At 37.3% G+C, this 22,352-nt stretch overlaps 1 protein-coding gene across 28 annotated transcripts in view; it reads left to right on the top strand.

Annotated features, from left to right (window-relative positions):
- Positions 1-22,352, top strand: part of DLG2 (discs large MAGUK scaffold protein 2) — a 964,547-nt gene that overhangs the window by 904,800 nt on the left and 37,395 nt on the right. For all 28 annotated transcript variants that reach the window (XM_032442247.1, XM_032442245.1, XM_032442250.1 and 25 more), the window contains 2 exons: positions 6,992-7,168; positions 18,683-18,758. In XM_032442247.1, the coding sequence (XP_032298138.1) occupies positions 6,992-7,168; positions 18,683-18,758 (253 nt within the window). The remainder of the gene's footprint in view (positions 1-6,991; positions 7,169-18,682; positions 18,759-22,352) is intronic.

Below are 22,352 nucleotides of genomic sequence, written 5' to 3'. Positions count from 1 at the left end.
CATCAAGGACTACTCTTTTTATTTGCACTTTTTGTTCATTTAATTCTACTTTTGGGTATACCAGCATCTTATTTTCAATCTTTCCCTCATAAGAAGGGAAATTAAAGAAGATGGAGATTTATAGAAGTCATTATCTACCAAGAGAACTTTCAACCTAATCATGGAATCAAATTTAGAGAGATAAACTTCTTCTGGATACATAAGAGGTGACAGATAAAAGTTCATAGAATTCACAGAATGGATTAAGCAAATAATGCACCTCTTGTAATTAACATTCCTCTTTCAGGCAAAGTTTCTCTGTTACTTCCATTATTGTTTAGAAAGTTTTAGCTGAGTTCAGCTCAAGCCTTCAGCACTGTTCCATATCCATTGATTTCTGAATGGTTATACTCTGGTAATCTGATGCCTGTAGAGATTTTGTATTTGGCCTCATGAACCAGAGGTTTTGTAGAGTTCCTTGACCACTGTTCCATAAAAATACAGCTTTAGCATAGTTAGCATTTGGATTTTTGCAAAATCACCCAAAATAAGAATGTATTGCATTGCTGGTGAAACACAAAGGTCTCTATCAGCAGCTTCCCACTGACTGAGTAAATTCTTAATGAGCTCCCTTCAAGTTCTGTCCTCAAGACAAAAGGATGTTATGATTTCTCAAATAGTTGCACCCAACAGAGTTTATGGATTTAGTACTTTTCTTCACATTTGGCAGGATAATTAATTTCCATAACAATTATGATTAGCTTTACCAATCCGTAATGTAGTTCCCATATGCAGGTAACACCTCTTGATTTCAGAAGAGCCGGCCTGCTGATAAAATCGCAATGCAGATTTAACTTCTGACTCTTTCACTGTCAAAGGAAAACATTCAAAGCCAGAAGAGAACATTACTATAGAAGGTGATGTTGTAAACAAATATCTTGACTTTTCCAAAATGTCCTCTCTTGTCAGAGACAAAGCAGGCAATGTTCTGTCTCGTTAATACTTTCTCCTGGCTTTCCCTGTCTACATTTTTAATAGCTCGAGAACAATTCATTTTCAAAAGTAATCTCCAAAGGTTACAGTGTATGAACAGATTTATTACGGCATGAACAAAAGAGCACGGAAAAAATTCTGTGCTTTTTACACGATTGCACAGAAATAAGCGAGCACAGCTGTCTGCATTTTGTCTGGTGGGGTGATTTTCAGCAATGTAGTCATTACATTAAGTCTGTGTCTTAACACTTTCACTGTATTTTTTGTTTGTTTGTTTGTTTCAGTGACAGAAATCATAAATATGGATCATTTTCCCTATTTTTCTTACTTTAGTTCTCCAGGTGTCTAATATCATTGTCAAAAAAAAACCAAAGAAGTCCTCATAAATCAAGCTGGTGGTAATTATTATGTTATCAGTGGGGTTCTTTCCTCTGCTGAGAATTTCCCTTTGATTATAACCTAGTGAAAGGACAGCATATTCTGTGGGCAGCTTGGCCACAGTGTAATTTTAAAAGCTGTTAACAGACATGGGGTCATGATTAGGACTGAGAGAAAGTAATTGCAAGCTACTGGGTGTCTGAGACTACCTAAAAACCAACTACTCAAAGCAGACCTTTGAGAGCTATTGCAATACTTAGAAACATCATAGGCCATTTATTTCACAAAACTAAATGCAGCGCATTTTGTGTTAGGGAGAAGGCACATTTGGGATTGGGTAGAAATGGGATGGCTACACACAGAGTCTCAGTGTTTCAGTCTCACTGTCTCCAAAAGAAACATTTTGTTTTATTTTTCCTGGGGAAAAATACATATATATCCTGAAATTAGTATTTTCAGCCAGCAAGCAAGTTACCATTACTTTAAAGCTAAAAATCAAAGAATGACACTTTGACTCTTGTGTCAAACTGTGCAACCCACAGGCTGCAATTTCAGGTGAATTACCTGGTAGTTTAAGTTATCCCTGATTTGACATCCAGTCACTTTTCCTTTTCTTTGTGGATATGGATAATTTTAAATGTCACAACACAAGAACCTATGCTGCAAACCACACAGGTTCCTCAGGCTGAAATCTGAGATGCAGTCAAGCAGAAACTTCACCAAATCAGAGTGGGGAGAAGAAAGAACATTCAAATTTTGATGCAGAATCTTCAGAATTCTTTCTGAAACTAATGCTGCTATCTCAAAGACTCTTTTTATTTAAATCCATAGCAAGTCTCCCTTCCAAACTGGCGCTGGGAGCAAAATGATAAGGAATGGCTTGGACTTTGTGGGGAAATTGCTGAATAAAGTAAAGAAATGACATGGCAGCAAATGGAAGACTCTTGGATGTAAATGTGTAGGCACCTCCACTCCCTCAGGTTCTCCATCAGTGATAGCTTAGACCTATCATCTACGTTAGCATCCTAAACTACATGTTCATCCTTCAGATCCATGTCCCACTACATCATCTTCCTCTGTGTATAGGAAAGGGGATATGGTTTGATAGGAAAAGGAGAAGTGCTTTCAAACTAAAAGAGGATAGATTTAAAATGCATATAAGGAAAAGGGTTTTACAGAAAAGGTAGTAAGCACTGGAACAAGTTCCCCAGAGAAGAAGAGAGAAACACCATAGGAATCATTTTCTTGGATGCAAAGGCCTGTGTCAGACTGCTGGTGCTTTTATGCTGAAACCATGTTGTTGTAGTACACTGCCAATGAAAGGTTTCTTCAAAACAGTTCACTCCCACCCTTCCAGAAAAGGTGTCAGTGTCCAGCTGGATCATTCTTAGCACCGGGGTGATCTGGGAGCCTGCAGGAACTGCAGCAGCACCTCGGAGCTTCCCAGGCTTGCAGGGAGAGAGCAACCTTTCAGCATGTTCTACACATAGGATTCACCTGTCCACCTTCTCCAGGTGAAAGTGAAGCTGAGATGGGGAAAATATTTACTGACATGCCAGCATCTTAATTGCATTGTGGTGGTTGTTTCTATCACAGCTGTAGCTATAGGAATTAATTACTCTGAGGTTTCTTTTGTCTTCTTTTAAAGTTTTCTTTAGGCTTAGCCTGCAGGTGGGCTGAACTACACCTATAACTGAGAGCATTTAATAGACAGCAAAGAAATATGGGGTCTAATTACAACTTTGACACTGAATTGCTGTCCAAATCCATGCAAATCCTTAAACCTCTATGCATTGTATTTCCTCAACTGCAGAAAAAAAAAATAAAAAAATAAAAAAATAAAAAAAATGGATAGGGGCTTTGGACAGATGTGAAGAAGAGGGATAATAATGTATCTCTCACTAATGATGATGCTATGAAGTCTGATGTCTGAGAATCTTTACTAAGGACGTTTTCAGAGAAAATGGTGACATCCATAACTGGTACATATGCAGATATGCTGGCAGATTGAAGAAGAGTTAGGGCTGTTTACAGAAGCTGAGGTTCTCTCCTGCTAAATGTTGTCATTTCATAATCAAGTAAATGGCAAAGAGCAGCCTGCAAATTTATGTGCAAACTCCCATCTGTGCTAGAAGAAGAAAGTAATTTCAAAGATGCAAATAAAGCTGCCACACAGTACCTGAACTGTATCATATTGAAATTACTGGCCATGGTACAGTGGTAAGGGAATTGAAGTTTGGAGTTTTGTGCGCTGAACATAGACGAGCATTCAGTAAAATATATTGCTGTGCTGTGAATGCATTTGTACCCCTTGCCTTGTCAGGAAGGTCATGAGGACTACTTACAAATGGTTTTTACAACCTCACCAAAGAATTCAGTTTCTCTGTGATTTCCTTTTCTGCCAAAGGCTATCAAGGCAAATTTACTCTTTCTGTAACTTATTTTTAAATTTTTAAAATACAATACACGTATGGTGGGTGACTGTAGTCTGCAATGCATAGGACTGCACCACAAATTGAATGGCTGTTTCCTTAAACATATTATGATTTACCCTATGCCAAATACGTATTACTCTAGATGCAAGAAGAGCTGTCATTAGAAATAGGACTTTACTATGCAACATAGCTTTTGAATGTACTTCAAATGCTAAAGTATTTGCACAAAATGGAATGCAGGCAACTCATCGCAAATCTAGCAGTATATTATGGCTTTGCACTGGCAGTATTTTCACGTTTTCAATTCAGACAATCTTTGAGCAAGGACTTTTGATGCTGTTTTGGAACACTTGTCTCCAGTTTTATGCAGATGTGGGTTCCGAAAAAAAAAATGATTAAGAAGCACCCAAGCATAAAAATAAAATCTGTTAGATTCTGTCTAAATTACTGCTGGGATTAACTGAGCACAATGATCACTTCTAAAGTCTGGAATAATATCAGGGACTCACATAATCTTGCATATTTCTGATACAAAGTGTGTTCTAAATGTTCACATCTTCTGTTTCACTTCTCATAACTGTAATTCTTAATTTTCTACAAGTAAGAGACATTCACCAATAAGGCAATACCAATGTATAGCACTTAAACAGCACTTTTGTATTTTATAATGTAGTAAAGATGTTAAACAGTTTTCCGAAAACACAAGCAAAAAATTCAGAACTGAAGGGGAAAAAATGGTATTAGTGGAAATCTGGTGTATGTCCTTTGATAATCACATCCATTTCTATAGTTATTTTTCTAATAAGGGCCAAACCATGAGTTCACCATATTTGTTCAATTAGTTTGCAGTGAGATCTGTTTCCTATTTTATTTTTTTATTCACGTCTCACGGTAATCACCGTGATTGTGATGCTGTGATTTGTAATGCCAGAGTGTCTTATCTATCCCATGTAACCCAGGACACTGTTATGAAATGCCCTATGCAGAAGCTACTGAATGGGAAAATCTCCGATGCCTATGTGGCCTCACAGCAACATTGGTAGTTGCTCTAAAATAAAATAATTTAAACTGATTTCCTTTGTCATAGAAAAAAATGACTATGGACCAGAAATGTTATGAAGGCTTAGAAGCAGTTATAAACTTAAACCTGGTTCTTAATTTGAAATGTTTAGGGAAGAATCAGCTCTTGTATCATTTTCATTTAGTAAAGGAGTAATCAACATACGTAGAGCATGCATTCAAGAATCCTTCATTCACTGAAAAGTGTGCTCAAAAATTCTCATCTTTTTCAAACTTCATTTAATTACTGTTGCACAAGATTACTCCAATCAAAGTAAGTCAGTGCCAAACATTACATTCTGCATTCACTGTTAATGTCAACTAACAGGATGGCATTCTGAGCTCTTAAGTTCTGCTCTGTGGTGAAAGTATATGTTCAAGGAAAAGATTGCCCTCAGTTCTTTCTCCTCCTTAGCTTTTCAAACACAGCCTCTATCTTAGAGCTTTCAAAATATTGAGTATTTCTAATTTGGCATGAAGTGTACTGCTGGGAGGTGACAGTCTTGTGCATTTTCTGCAAGAGCAGATACTGTCATTTGTTTTGAGTGATTAAATGGTGCGTAGATCCAAAATTGCAATATTCATCATGGTAGCCAACTCTGCGGTCAGACTTTAGAGATGCTGACAGGCTTTCATGGCAAGGCACACAATTACTCACTGAATTTCTCAGGTGATAACTGTTTAATACAGCGATAAAATTCAGGGCAATACATACTGTTAAGGTCAATACCAGCAGGATGATGTTCTGTAAGCCTGTGTGTACATGCACTCTCTTCTCTTCAGAGATTGATTGTTATCAATTTGTTAAGGAGTGGTGGCTGCCAATAATTAGCTGCCTCTGCATTTAAATGCCTCTTCATCATCTGTCATCATAGAAAGCTTTCTTTGAGAAAGCAGCAGATGACCTGCTACTGATAAGAATCCTTAATAAAGGTCAATTTTTACTAAGATATAGCCACATTTTTTGAAGGATTTCCACTACTAAGCCACTAAAAATTTCCAGATTTTACTTCCACTTGAGTACATTTGCCAAGAAAGGCCCAAGTACTTCCAGGCTCATCCTGGAAGCTCATGGATTAAACAGGATTAGTTATTGTCTTCCTCCTCTCAGAAGGGATTTATCTGAGCTTTTCTGAAATAGATAGACTATAAACTCTTTAAAACAAGGCATATTACAAATAGCATTTTTTCTCTTCGTGAACCAAACACTTCATGCAGAATGAGTGATTATGAGACCTTTTGGTTGCATAGTTACAACTCCAATAACTTCTTTTTTTTAAGACCTCCTCATTATGAGGGGAGAGTGTTTTAAATCTACCCATAAAGTTGTTATTATCATTCTTTTCAATTAGATTATAATGCACAGCAATTAATTATATCAGATCCTTCTCATAGAAGTGTTTACAAGCAAAGAGATTACCTCAACTTTATTTCTTTCAATAAAAGCGTAGAGCTCATTATGTCCCTCTTGGTATTTTACTCATCTAGCCTTTCTGTAGTTAGGATTATAATCATATTATTTGCCCTATTGGAATTTCCCTATGGGAAAATAAACATCAGTTCTTGTCAAGCATGATCTTTAAACTATGTTTTGTATGGGAAAAATATTCCCACACATCTCTAGCCAAGATCAAGGATTTAGCAAGATAATTTCATCTCACCACCTCCACTCATGTACAGCCTTGCTGGGATTCACATGCAGGACCTTTCTGGATATGGTATCATCATACATATATTATTCTATGCTCTATTTGTAGGATATTTGCGTAGGTACACTCAAAGCAGAGGTCCACTATAAACTGACAAAAAACCTCACTGACATCAAAGCAAGCAGCAAGAGCTGCATGAGCAGCTGGTGCAGCACTGGGAGACTGGATGTGGACAGACAAACTGGTGGTTTTCTGGAGATTCTGAAATGATGATCATTTTTGTTGAGTGGAATAGTATTTCAGTGTTCAATTTCTCTTAAACCAAATGCATTCCACAAATATTACCTTCAAAGTGGAAAGTTTTCCTCCAACAGAGACCTTTCCCTTTGAAGAGGAGAACTGGTTACCTGGAACACAAACTTTGATGAATTGTTCTCAAGTATATGTTTCCTAGACTGATATAATCAGCTGTCTTCATATTTCTACTTCTTTTTGTAGAGCTATGTTTGACTATGACAAAAGCAAAGACAGTGGCCTCCCAAGCCAAGGACTCAGTTTTAAGTATGGAGACATCCTTCATGTCATCAATGCCTCGGACGATGAATGGTGGCAGGCGAGGCGGGTCACTCTGGAGGGAGACAGTGAGGAGATGGGAGTTATACCCAGCAAGAGGAGGTGAGTGCTGCTTCCTCTTTCCTGCCTCCTTGGCTGTGTGTTAAAATACTTCATTTTATTACAAAAACATCTTGCGTCAATCTACTGAAAAAACAGGGAAGTAGAGGAAAATCCTGCAGTCATTATTTCACAAGCTGGATGATATAGTTTTCACTGTGGGATTTAAAGAGTTTAGGCTGTTTAACTGTATTGAAAAGACACTGAAATGGTAACTTGATTATAATGGATGACATCTTCACAGAGAAAGGCAGGATGGGAGACAAAGCGAGAGCACCATCTAATAAAGAACTGCAGCACAAAAAGAAAAACCAGAACCTGAGTCTGGGAATTAACTCCAAATTTGAGGTAGAGCACATGTTTTAATGTCAGGGTGATTAGCCATTACATCAAACTGCTGAGGGATGTGATGAATGTCTTGACATTTTCAAGACAAGGCTGTACATCTTTCCCTTCTGAGAGTAATAGAATTAAATGGCTGAGCTTGTGTGATGTAAAGAACAAAGCTAAATTACATAATGATCCTCTTTGACTTCAAAATCTGTTAATTTAATCTCTGCCTGTCTGGAAACTGACAGATAATCAATATTGTAGTATGTTTTTCATGTAATGTAAATGAAGGCACTTTTATCTATTCTCCAAGCTAGATCTAAATCCTTCTTTAGCTGTGATGGATTCATGCAGACTAGAAGGGAGAAAATAGATGTCTGAGACTTACCCTCTGTTTCTATTGTTTATTCTGTTTGGGTGCTTTTGTAAAATTGGCCACAGGTCTCTGATAGTATCAGGAGTATGGCACAAATAAGTATTATTTTGTGCCTTTGTTTATAGTTGCTATAGAAAGGTCAAGAACTGAAAGAGTGGGAGGAAAATGAAATCTGTCAAACCACACTGAATTCCTCTCTTGCAGCACTGCTCCCATACTGCATATAAACTTTCTATTCCTAGCTATTTCAGCTTTAGCATTAATATAAAAATGATCATGCCCATTTTAAATAATGGGAAAATGGGACGTCTGGTGGTTTACAGAGCACCCGCTAGCATTTCAAGGGGAGCTGGCCCAGGTGCCAGTAGAGCTCATGTTATCCCTTGTTCTAAATTACAAAAAAGTGAATGGAAAGGCCTTCAAAAACCTTATTGACGTGAGCCCTGCAAGGACCTTATTTTCTCTAATCATCACCATGTTTGAATAGCAACCACTAGAATTTTCAGAAAAAGGCAATTTTTTAGTTGTATAATGGACAGAAATAAAAGGTACATTATAATCTTTAAGATGGGGAAATATGCCCATTAAACAAACATATATAATCTCTAGAAATTGAAAAGGAAATGCTTGCCTACTGTTAATTGCTACAGCAACTACTGTTGTGATGACATGATTGGATCACAAATTGGAAAAGGGGAAAGTCTGTTCAATTACTATTTAGAGAGATAATGCACAAAGTTCACACAGTGTGATGAATACTATGAAATGCTATAAATAACTGTCAAGCATAATAAAATACCTTTGGGGGAAAGAATGACAAAGCAAAGCAGCAGTTTCAGATGTGGAGTTGTATCTTCTATAAAATGGAGTGGGTGGAAGCAGATTATTGGATTAACTGCACAGTGGTGCTTTCAAGATGGACCGAAAACAGAGGCTTTGCAGTCAAGGTCAGACATATGATATGGCTTGGAGAGAAGATGTGACTTAGAAATACTGAGAGGGAAAAAAAAAAAAAAGAAAGAAAGAAAAAAAAGAAAGAAAAAAAAAGAAAGAAACAAACAAAGAAGAGAAAGATTAAAATAGATTGGTTAGAGTCTAAAAATAAAAGGCCGAAATCTGAAAAAATTCAGGTCTGGTTACCATGCTCTCTGCTTGTCATCCTGATTCTTCACTAGTGAATCTCAGCAGCCTGGAAAAATCAATGGCATCTGATTTCCTGTCTGCAGTAATATAGTGATGTGATACACCTGAGCACGGAGGTTGCTGTTGTTTCATAAGAGTTTTCTGTTATACAAGGGTATTTTTGCCAATGAACTGAAAAGTGAATATGACTTCCTGTGGATTCTGGCCACTGAGTCCAATAAGCTCTTGCCAGCAATTTATGTGGTCATTTACACCACCCAGGGTGAGGATGAGCAATCAGTGTGCAGTGAGCTGAGCTATATATGATAAAACTCATCAGACTTGCCAGAATATACTAATTCAGAGTTGAATTTCCTCTACATGCGTTGGTTATTGAGTATGAGAGGCTCGATCCAAGAGTAGTCCTTGAATTCATTCATCTGACCGAATGTAGACGTCATGTAAGCAGGTTTCTCCAGGCTGCCGTTATATGTCTTGTAATTTATATGGGACTACTTCTATAAGCATTACATTATATGTAACTGGACATCTTTGATAAGAAGTGGTAAGACTGCAACAACTATTTACACTTTGGGTCAGGGGGAGGCTGTACTAATCTAGGGATTATTAGTGCCAGAGTGGGTCTTTTAGCATTCTGGTTTGCTCTCTCTCTCTCTAGTTCAACAACAGCTAATATATAATCCCTGCATTTTTCATAAGTGGAATGGCTCTGAAAGCCACTTACCTCTTCAGTTCCATTTTAGTATGTATATAGATGTGCATACAGATATATATGTATAAATGCACATAAAACCATAACATATACAATATATTATTTAAGGCACTGTGTAGTGGTAATTGCTTTCCAAGCATTTGCTCTTAGCTTTAATTTTAACACTGTTTCAAAGAGAAACCTTCAAACAATGACATTGCAGCATGAGCTGATAAGAGAAATTTTGCATAATAAATTAAGACTCCAGACTCTTTTTCTTCTCTATGATGTATGTGATACAGCAGGAGAAATCATAATTTATAATTGCAGGGGAGCTGCCACTCACTATTCTTGCCAGGATGTTGTGTGTATTACCAGCCTTTGTCTCTTAGTGATTCAATAGGGTTTGAAAGATATTTGCCTTTAGATTTCAGTGCTGCTGTCAATGTGTGGACTTGATGCCTTGTTGACTGTTAAATTATAAAGTCAAACTTTCAGAGGGAGTTTTGGAAAGCAGCATGGCAGCTAAAGGAGTGTTTCTGAAAGAGACAGTATGCAGAAACAACAATAGCCTTGTGTTTCTCTGTTGATCTGTGCAAGGACTAAATCTCAGAGATCGTTCAGGTGGTGATTCCAATGAGGGATCTAAATATCCTTCAGTGCTATAGTATTGCTGCAACCCTTTCTTCATCTGGAGACAACATTTTGTCCATTTATTATGGACATTTGTGTGTATTTGCTGTTCTGCACCATGGAACTGAGGTAGAAACCAAATACAGTGCTATGAAAGTGTTATGATTCTGGGTCATACTGATGTTGGCAACAATAGGACTCCAGCAGAAGAAGCTATAAACCACTTAAGCTGTGTTTTAACACTAACCAACTAGTTGTTGTAATACTGTATTAATAAATGAACTTAACAGGCCAAATTAATCCTGATTCCACATCCACTACAAAGACTTATCCAAGTAATGCCTATGGTGATAGCAGGAAACAGTTCTTGTGCCAAAGAAGATCTCCCAGGTGCTGTGGCATGCCTTCAAGTCTCATACCACTGTCTCAGCAGCCTATGCTCCTATTTGAGTACTACATTTAACTAATTACTTGCCAATCATAAAAAATTACATTTTTATATTAGAATGGCCAGTAGAATCAGATTTACATTGGATTTTTATTACATTTAGATGTATCAGTTTAGAATTAGATTTAATTTCTACATGTATATCACAATAATTTTTGTTTCCCTTTTCAGGTTAAGTAAATGTGCTCAAGTTCCCATAGCAGGCAGTAGCGGGCAGAGCAGTCTATTTCTAAGACTTCCTCCCAATGGAAGTTCTTACATCAGAAAGGTCAATCAACAAAAAGCATAGCATAGCCCAGCCTAAATTCTTCCTACTTCTACATTTACTTACTCTGTAGGCACCAAGGATTTGGTCCCATAACACTAAATCATTCACATAATCCTTCTGTTGTCTACAGAACAAAACCATTTGTACATCACTCCAAGCTTTCTATTTTCAGGTAGCTGAAAAAAGTTATGTAACTCGTATCTCTGTTATATACCAAATAAATGTGCACGACAGCACCATGCAGCTGTGTTATCAAATGGACAGCATTCTTGCAATAAACACATGTAACCACACTTTCCTTTGAGAAAAAAAATGGGAGGAAAAAACATTAAAAAACAATGTTTTGCAAGCATTTTTAAGGACAAGGAACAAGAGCTTTCCTCAGCACAGAAGTCCCCGTGGGCAAAAAGCCAGTTCAGATTTGTTATTCTGCTCAGCTTGGCAGAAGGGCATGTTTATCCACTCAAGTGAATTTTATTTTTAATGGTCTCCTACAAACTGTCCACCTTTCTAAATATCCCTTAAGACTTTAATCCTTAGATGATAAAACTTTTTTACATGGCATGATCTTGTAAGCTTTGTCTAAAATAAGTTCCTGACTACACTTACTAACCTAATGGATATATATATACATACACACCAATTTTACTCCATATATATATATATATATATGGAGTATATATATATATATTGAGTATATATATATATATATGGAGTATATATATATATATATGGAGTAAAATTGGTATGTATGTGTACTTATAATTCTCTTGCTGTCTTCTAACAACAATGGGAAAAAAGGAAAACAGCCCCTAGCTTTTAAACAGAATAAGGTTGTTCAACAATTTTATGAGAAGTAGGTCTACCATTTTCATAAAATATTGACCAAGTGCTCAGCTGCAAGTGGCTTTCCTAAGTGAAGGTGGAGATCTACAAGAGCATGCTTTCTCCTAGTGAAAAATACATGTTCTGTTGCAAAAAAAATACCACTTCAGGAATACTCAAATATAATCTAGAGAATTAGAGCTTATTTGTACACTGAAACTGAAAGCAAAGCTAAACAGTACAAAGAAAAGAAGCAATGGAAAACTGTTCACTGATTCAGCATATTTGGACTACAAATAGTGACCTGCATTGTCTGTTATGTTTCACATGATGGAATAGAACAAATGTATGTTTGTTGCAGACACAACAAACTTTAAGTGGATATCCTGGAATCAAGACGTGAAGAAGCACATTAGCAAAGATGTAAAATATAGCAAGTTCTTTCAAGAATCCATTTTTTGTTGCATTCTTCTATGTGATAACTCTCTACAGTTCTCATGCTGGATTTGAAAATTGTTTTAGTTCTGCAGAATGCATCAGTGCCAAATCCATGCAAATTAGGTTACTATAACCATTTTTATTCCAGACACCAGTTTCTTATTTGCATCCCTGCTCTACATCAGTGATTAATCAGTTATGAAAGATTAAAGCATGTCTCACTTGATATTTTACATCTCAACTGAGAAGACTGATTGGTGCTTTTACAAAGGCACCGACAAAATTCCTAGCGATCCATTAACCACCAACAGTGGGGTTTCACGGTTCATGTCTGGATGAGCTGTATGCAACTTCTTGTTTTCAGTGCACAACAAAGAGCTGAAAGTCTCATTTTGAAGAATCCCAATAACCCATTTTCAAGAAACAGAATAATGGTGAGATATTACAATGCCTTTAGATGTTTCATTATAATAATATGTTCTCATTCTTCAGAAGAAAAATGAAACTAAAAGAACTAAAGTTTTGAATTTGCTAGTGAGGAAACACTGAAATCTTCTCCACTCCTTTGGCCATACTTGGAAAAGGGAGAATGAATCTTGATCATTTTTGAAAAAAAAATGCTGCGAAATATTTACTACCAAGACAGATGGCAAAGCTGGGAACCCAGGTGGAAATGAGTTCATCCCTATGAGGCAGTTACTCTGTCCATCACACAATGGCCCAGGCAGATAAAGCAGAAATATACATCCTTCTCTGAGTGCAGATGCCCCAAAAGTGAGGGTAGATACAACAGACAGTGATGCTATTCTTTACAATTTTTACTCCTCAAGAATTTACCTCCTCTTGAGAGCAAACTCTCCCTGCAGATGCGCAAGTAGTGATGAGGTAACCTGAGACAGCTGGTAAGTTTTTCTCCCCTGCTAAGGTCCAGGGGGAAACTTGTTATGAATGAGCATCACTGTAGAAAGTGACTACAAAAAATGTACTCGTGCTGTCCCAAATCTCAGTTCACCTTAGACCATTTTTCTCTACACTGTAGTGTTCTTCAGGGAACTACACTTGGAGAGCAGGTGGAAAGTGGGACATGAAATCCACATTATTTGTGCTTGATGAGGTTGTCTCCCCTTGGGGCTCAGAGGTTTTCAGTTCCAAAGTCGCATTTGGAGAAGGTTGAGAGGTGATCCCCTGAATGTTTATAATTATCTAAAGTGTGGGAGTCAAATGGATGGGGCTAGGCTCTTTTCAGTGATGTTCAGCAACAGGACAAGGGGTAATGGGCACAAGCAGAAACATAGGAAGTCATTGTGAGAGTGACAGAACACAGGACAGGCTTCCCAGAGAGGCTGTGGAGTCTCCTCCTGTGAAGGAGGACACCTAAATGCTCTCATGCTCAACCTACTGCAGGGAACTTGTTTTAGCATGGGGTTGGGCTCGATGATCTCCAAAGGTCACTTCCAACACCTATGATTTTATGATTCTATGGTGCTACACTTCTATTATTTGAATGCTGGATGTCTTTGAACACTCTTGAAAGCTCGTTCAGCCTCAGTGACCCTCAGAATTTTTGCAAATGAGACTTGACCCGTGAAGTAGTTTTGGAAATTGTACCTATGTTTTCCTCTAACTCTTAGGCATAACTGTACTGAGCAGATTTATAATTAGAAAGGGGCATGAGATTAATGTGTATATTAGGCAATCCTTGGTTGCAGTTGAGTCTTTGCATAATTTGGCAGATGGGAACTGTTCCCCTTCAGTTAATCTTTTGCACAATCGGTTTATAATCCTATTTCGTGCAGCAATAATAAATAATAAATGGATACAATTCTAAATGAAACATTTCTTCCTTTAAAAGTGGTTTCCTCTGATGATTGTTCAAAGTGTTGCCTAAGGGGTGGTGATTTTTCTAGCAGCCAGAGGAATGGAGGAGTATGAAGAACATACACTCTTTTTCTTATTATAGGCATTCACAATGTTAGCTGCTGTGAAAAACTCTTTGCGCCTAACACCACTTTGTCTTGGTAATAAGGAAGGTCATGATTATTTTTTTTGTTAAAATGTAGCAATTGCAAAACTGAAGATACATGCTAAAAGTGCTCAAAATAGTATTTCTTTTAAATATTTTCTAAGAAGTATTTCTAAGAGCTTTATCAAATGAATACAAATACAAAAAGATACATTAAAAAAACTGATATTTAATTTTTTTTCATGATTCCCAAATTTTTTCAGTCACTTCTTGGCTCTCTGAAAAAAAAAAAAAAAAAAAAAAAAAAGACCCAGTAGCTGTAAGGAGAAATTAAAGAAACAAATTCAGTTCAATGCAATCAACACTGCAGTCTCTCAACAAAGACAAAATCTTTAGAGAACAAAATTGAGAACACAATGAAACAAATCTTTTCAGACATGTGGATGAGACAATTTCTTTAGAAAGCAGAGAAGTGTACTCCTGATACCAGAGCAACCTCCTGTCATACTTCATGTCCTTTACCCAATAAATGAACTTATTCCTATAGTGAGGCCCTGGCACAGGCTGCCCAGAGAGGCTGTGGAGTCCCATCTGTGGATATGTTGGCCAGGTTGGATGGGGTCCTGGGCAGCTTGAGCTGCTGGGGGCCTACCCCGCTCATGGAAGGTGGTTGGAACTGGATGAGCTTTACGGCCCCTTCCAAACCAACAAGTCATTCTAAGTTCCTATGACTCTGTGATTCTATGAAGGCAGTAAAGCACCTGAGCAAAAGTGCTTTAGGAGAATCCTGGGCACAACCATCTGTTTTATCTGAGCCTTTCTCCAACAATTAACCCATTTCAATGACACTTCGGGCAGCAGCAATATTGTGTTTACTCTGAGATGCATAAAATTTCAGCTTGGAAGTTTTTGGTTCAACTAAATAATAGATGAAAAGACTTGTAGAAAGTGTTGAAAAAATCATAATGAAGGACAAATCTATGTTCTTTCTTTCTACAACAAAAGTGTGGATTATGAAATGCTTGTAGTATTCAGTAGGCATTATAAGCATGTATGAACACTGTTGATACATTTGCCTGGAGGATTAATGGCACTTAGTGATGTTTTTTATGGACTACTCAAAGCAATGTAGAATTTTTCTGTCATTCCTCATCTTGTCTTCTCTGCATGTAGAGTTCAGCCATTCACACCATCACTGCTAATTCAGTTATGAAGAATTCCATAAATAAGGTCCACTCAGCAAGGTTAATTTTCAACTTTCTTTATGCAGTGAAAGAGAAATGAAGTTAAAAGCAGATGTCTTAGGAAGTTAGAAGGGATTGGGATGAGTTTAAATGTTGACACAGATTAATAAATTGAATACTGTGTTCATTTGAGGTAGTTATTTTCTCAGAAAGCATCCATCCTATTTAGGCAATTATACAGCTTCGAGTCTTCATTTCTTCCTTATGTTATCAGGGGACTTCATCTGCTAGTTTGAGTTTAAAGCTGTTCATGTGGTTTTAATAACACAGATTTAATTTAAAAGCTGCATTTGAGCTGTTTCCATGTGAATATTACACACATACAGAGAAATGCATTTATTCTAAATTTGAACTGTAGCTATAGCAACCACCATTCACTGTGTTTCAGTAGGAAACATATAAGCACACTCAGACAGAAGGAAACGTTGTGCTAATTATTTTTCTATCAAAAGAATAGAGTTTGTATTAAAAAACATATATATACCAAAAACTAAGTAATCTTACTATCCAGACTTAAAAACTAAGAGGTTTAAGAGAATGTATTTGAATACTATTTGTGGAACACTGTGAAAGTTACAAAAAGAGATACATTTGGTCCAATTTGGAGGGTGTAATAAACCTCATTTTTCTCTTCAGATGATATTTATTGTCTAATAAAAATATTACATTGAGCTGTTACAAGCTAGCTTTGCAGGACTGGACTTAGATTTCCTAGGAAATTCATAATCCTAGACAAATAGTGTTACTGTTTCAATTATAGGTGAGTTGGCCAATAGATCCTGTAGATAATTTTGCAAAGGTAGTATTATCTTTATAGTAATTACTGCACTAGTCAAGGTAACAATAAGAATAGCTTTTCCTTTCAGTAGATTTCCTTTGCAGTAGATTTCTCTCTCTGCTCGTGGCTTTCATGGAGTTTGATTGCATTTAGGAGAGAGCTCACCCTTTCTCAGATCATTTTTAGAGTTACTGGTGCTTTTATTCAAGCAGATTGTGTTAAAAGATTAAATATACACCCTACGTAAATCTTGTAGTTGGGATGAACTTTCAAAATCTGCTGTATCATTCTCCTACAGGTAAAACTTTAAGTGCACATATCTCCCTGTGCTGATAGATTTTAATGTTTACAAACATTTTTTAAAATCATGCCCATTCACCAAATAATGGAAACTCATGATATTGATCCATTATATTTAGGGACACAAAAAGAATACTGATCTCCTTTATAAGCCTACCTTGTGTGTCTTTTTTCCACTACAATGGTGTCTGGAACTTGTGTTTTTCCAGTCAAGATTCAAAGATGTGGATGCCAGATACACCTCTTTTGTGCTATTTTAATGGCTAAATTTCTTAGCCATTAAAAAGTAAACATTGTGTTTTTCTTAATCTGAATTTGCCAGGCTCTAGCTCATTGCCAGTGAATATTTTCTCTCTTAAGATAATTCTCTCCTAAAGAGAACTCATCATTTTCTCACTGGGAAGGTTCTGCAAATACAAAGTAGCAACTTCTTTCCCAAAATGTATTTACTGAAGCAGTGGCTACTGGGATCAAATAATTGTTGAGGCTTTTCTTTGGAGCATTTCAGCTTCCTTTAAAAACAGAATTACCAGAATGGAGCAGGTTGAGGGAAGTTGTGTGATACCACAATGCAGTTTGGGCTCTTTAGTCCCATGAGGTATGCACTTATGGGCTGTCTGCTCTCATTTCTCAGCTCAGGCCATGAGAGAGCTCTCAAAACAAATGTCGTCCTTGCTGTCTATTTCTGCAGTTTGGTTCATCTTGTGCAACTCTCTCAGTTCTCGACAATAGATTCATTTGCATTAAATTGATGTTGAAGATACACTCATCCAATGTATCCTTCTATTAATGAGTGGTCAGTTCCTGGTACCAAACTGGAAATAGACCAAAGAAACTGAAAGACATCAGTTGTGTTCTTTTCTTACACGGCTACACTATTTGGTTCTGAGTACCTGCACATATTTGTCTTCAGAATCCACCCACTTGGCTGAAATAAATCAGAAATATATATATATATTTCCATGCTGCTTCCATGGAGATAATAGTTTAAAAAAAAGACCACCCACCTCTTTCACAGCATTTTAGGGTGGCTGAAAATAGTTATTCTGCCCTGGAGCATTTGTATCTCTCCTCAGATAAGCTCATTTGGGAAAAAACTGTAGTTTTAAATAAGCAATACCTGAAGCAAGCTTTTCTGCGCTTGAATATGGTAAGAAATAGCATACCTCCACCTTTCAGAAGACAAATTTAGAATTCATTTCAAAAATCAGCAACAGAAAGGTTCCAGGCACAGCACGTTCAAAATTACTTCAGTGAACCAGCATTCACTCTGCAGAGCGAGCTAAGGGCAAGACCTTTAAAAAACCTGTGACATTGGTAAAGACAGGTTTGAAGAACTTTGTGTTTAAACAGTGAAAAGTTTTAAATACATAAAAAGGGCTTTGCAAAGCTGTGGTCAAACTATCTTCCTGGGTGTGGTGGATTCTGTTTTTTGCTGGTGTTTTTTGAGAATCAAGACGAAGTTTGCTCTGAAACATAAGGAGGGGAGCATCCTCTTCCAGTCTGCTCTGGTCAGACCAGCTGCAGTGTTTATCTGACCATCTCAGCCAGCTAATCAATTCATTAATATCACTAAAAATTAATCACCCTTATTACTGGATTACTTTTTAGCTGTGGTGAAGGCAGTAATAGGTGGCATTGGAAGCAGATGGAAAATGGGGTAAAAGGAGAGAGAGGTTCTAAGATTACTCTGTCCAACAACTTCAAGTCTTACTTTTTAACTCATCAGGTGAAACTTTGTCTCTTTAGTTTTCATGGTTGTTGGGAGGAAGCACTGTTCAGCTGATGCAAGAAAACCAAGGCTCTTTGGGGCCAGACCTGTGTTTACCAGCAAAGTGCTGCTCATGAGGGGCATGGTGCCAAGAGAGCATGGTGCTGGTGGTCTGGTTGTTAGACTAGATGATCTCTGTAGTCTTTACCAACCTTAATGATTCTCTGATTCTGTTACTGGCTAAGGAGGTTACCTGACATCTCTTACTATTTGTTAAAATTTGCTTTTAATGTTCACTTCATGTACCACAGGTGATCACAGAAATACTGCTCCAACCAACATGTGGCTCTTTATTTTTGTTTTCCACAGAGTGGAAAGGAAGGAACGCGCCCGTTTGAAGACAGTGAAGTTCAATGCAAAGCCTGGTGTCATTGATGCAAAAGGGGTATGTAAATAATGAAACTTTTTGAAGTTTCACTTTTTAATCATTTTGTATGTTTACAAGTAGGTGAAATTTCAGCAGCTTAAGGAATGTTGAGCATACAGGGGTATAATACGATGATCTTCTAAATCATTATTCTTTTCAGAATAATACTGACTGACAATGCCTCCTAATTGGAAGATGCAGTTTTAGTTAAATGATGCTAGAGAAGAAAATACTTTAAAAAACAGTGCACATTGTTATCTGTTTAATGGAACAGAGAAAGAAATGTAAACTCCCTGATTTGGAAAGGTGTTACATCTCAAATGAAAGGTTGAATATTAAAGTTCTGGATGCAAATTTTAGGTCCGGGGACTAACTGCTTTGACAGTTGTGACAGACATTGAACACGGGTGTGTTTCACAATGGGCCAGCCAGAACCAAATCTTCAAGTTCCCTTCCACCAGCGCTATGCAGCCAGAGCAGTATTTCTGCTGCTGTCATTCTGCAGCATTAGTTTACTGTGTACAACCATCTGTGGTGCTCATGGCTCTGATGCCCAACACTTTACACACTGCTGTGTGTCTGGCAAGAGTCTGAACATGAGAAATACCTACACATTTGCAGCTGTAGTGAATATTTGGCATCAGTTTTGCAGGGATTTGCTTTTGAAAACAGTCCAGTTAATGTGCATGGATTTACAAGTGAGAGTTTCGGTGAGGAAAACAAGAATTTGGCTGAAGCCACCAGCAAAGAAAGTCCCATTTGGCTTTAGAAAACACATGGAAGTGCCAAAACTGCAGGATGAGATGACAAAGTCATAGGTAGGGGCTAGCAAAAGGGCAAAGGAGTGATTCAACAGATCCCTTTCAGACCTGCAGTTCTTGAGGTCCCCTGCCCACATAAAATTCTCATTCTTAACATTTTCTTACTTCATTTTTCCTTTCTAATGGAAATGAAAATACTTCCTTTGCCCTAGACTATCCTGTGTTTTGTTTTGTTTTTTACTTCAACCTATAACAGATTAACAGCGTAAGAAGTTCCTCTTGTTGCAACACGGTTCCTATTGCAGAGGGTACCAAGCTTCTGCATGCCAGCAAAATAATAATTCAGAGCTACAAATACTCCCCTTACTGCCATACCAAACAATTATTGAGTTCACTGCAAAAGCAGAATAGTTGCACTGATTGAAACAAGTTTTCTAGTTTCATTTATTATGTGGAATCAGAGTTCAGCTTGGTATAAAATGCTCAATAAACAGCATTGTGAAATCTTAATCTCTCTGTGTTTCTTAAGGAATCAGTTCTACATTTTTAAAATTTGAAATGGCCACTCTCTGCAAGCCAGTAAATTAACTTTGCCATTTATTTGGGGAGATAATATGCTCTATATTGCCAGTGAAATCACTTGTTAAATGCCTATTTCCTGTATGTAATCAAAGCCTCAGGGGAATAATTCATTCATATAACTAATGGTCCTTTTTCAAGTGAGTCTGTCAAGAATTTAATTACCTCTTGATTCCCCAAATTGTTTTTCCATTTTTGTCATCAGCATAACATTTATCTTCCAGCTACTCATGTCAATGTTTGTTTCACTATGGAGGAAATAGCATAATTACAGTCTGAGATGTTGTATCCATTTGGCAACACATTTTCTGTCATTAGTGTTTGCTGAAAATCTGCTTTTGTCCATTAAGAAAAAAGAAAAAAGAAAATTTAGGACCTTTTTGGAAAGAGATAATGTAAAGGTGTATTTGAAAGAGCATAAAAGGAAAAGTTGTTCACACTTAAACTTCATGATGTGAAATGTGGCATTTGAGTACATTTACATGTAAGTATATTTTAGTGATCTGCAATTCGACTTCGTCCCTCACTTCTTTTAGTGTTAAAAAAAAAAAAAAAAAAGTGGAGATATCTGCCTAACCGTGCATGTTTTGCTTTTTATTATCTATCTGGAAGAAATTCAGCTCAGATAAACAGGGCTGCAGTAATCCCAACAGAACTCTTCTGTTTGGAAATCAAACTAAAATTTAGATAGGAATAGGCTTACGGAATTGTCTGTTGCACCTTTGAGCTTATATGTCCCTGGCCACATGGCCAATTGAGAGAGATCTCATGCTATCTTAATTTATCCTAAAGATAAAGATCTTCAGGATCACCATGTCCAACCATCAACCTGACCTACCAAGTCCCATCACTAAACTATGTCCCTTAGTGCCATGTCCACTCATCTCTTAAACATCTCCATGGATAAGGCCTCCATCACTGTCTTGGGTAGCCCAGCACAATGCCTGACCACACTATGAAGAAATTCTTCCAGATGTTCAGTCTAAACCTCCTTAAGTGCCACTTCCAACCACTTATCACCTGAGAAAAGAGGCTGACAATCACTTCACTGCAGCCTCCTTTCAGGTAGTTGTAGAGAGCAATTGGAGTCCCCCCTCAGCCTCCTCCAGACAAAAAAAAAGTCCCTCAGCTGCTCTTCATAATTTTTATTTTCTAGTCCTTTCACCTTGAGCAAAAAAAGCTTATTTGTCCCATTACAGAGATGTAATTCATAAACTAAGCCGCAAATGAAATGTTTGTACAGCTTATGACAAAACAAAAAATCATAAGAATTCCAGATCTTATTCACACTTTTAAAGACATCCAACCAGACAGAGAAGCTAAAACCTTTGTGTTTTGGAAAAAGAAACAGTATCATTATAAACTCCTTCTCAGCTTCTTTTCATCAAGCACAGATTGTGCTTCAGTTGAGTTGACAAAGTTCAGTCTCTAAATTCATGTATTTAATCATAATAATACTCTCTATGAGCTGTTCTAATTGTTAATTAATATGGGTATCAAAGCAACCCATCCATCCCTTTGGTTCCCTAAGGCTGTTCTGTGCTACTGAAGCAAAGGGCATCATTTTCAGGATGCTGGTTACCTTAGTAATTCAGACTTGAAAAAGACAGATGAAGTTAAAACATTTAGATTTCCTTAATATTTGCTCTTTCACTCTTGGGCCCACCAATCTTTGGAGAACTAACAGAAAACTGGGCAGCTGAAAGGTTTATATAAAATGTTTATGTTGAAGAAAGCTAGTAGAGTTATGTGAGCACAAACCTTGCTAAAAAGTATTATTTATGCTATGTTGAGCTCAAGATCATCACCCAGGCATAGAATCATAAAATCACAAAGGTTGGAAACAGCCACTAAGACTGTGTAATCCAACTATCAACCCATCACCACCATGCCCACTAACCCATGTCACCCAGTGACATACATCTTCAGATGATCACCTTTCACCAGGATCAGCCCATGTTATTAACTGTAAGCAGCATTACATATTTACCAAAGCAGCATACTGAACTCATAGTGACTGCCCACTGCAAGCTTCAAGTTTTGTTTCATTAATCCTAAAACACACAACAGCTGTTCACATTTTTACTGACTCATATGCTGACCAATTACGGAAATATTACAGAGCAAAAGGTTGCAAGCCAATAGTCTGTTTTCTCAGTCAGTCATCCAGGCAACAGAAATAGCGTCTCTCTTGCTTTTGTCACTGTCAGATGATGTACTCTCTCTCAATTGTCTCTTGAAAATATAGCAGAAATTGTAGCTCTTGGAAAGA

Source organism: Coturnix japonica, chromosome 1 (assembly GCF_001577835.2).
Source record: "Coturnix japonica isolate 7356 chromosome 1, Coturnix japonica 2.1, whole genome shotgun sequence".
Taxonomy (NCBI): domain Eukaryota; kingdom Metazoa; phylum Chordata; class Aves; order Galliformes; family Phasianidae; genus Coturnix; species Coturnix japonica.
Note: the sequence above shows the minus strand (reverse complement) of the source record. Positions and strands in the feature narration are given on the sequence as shown.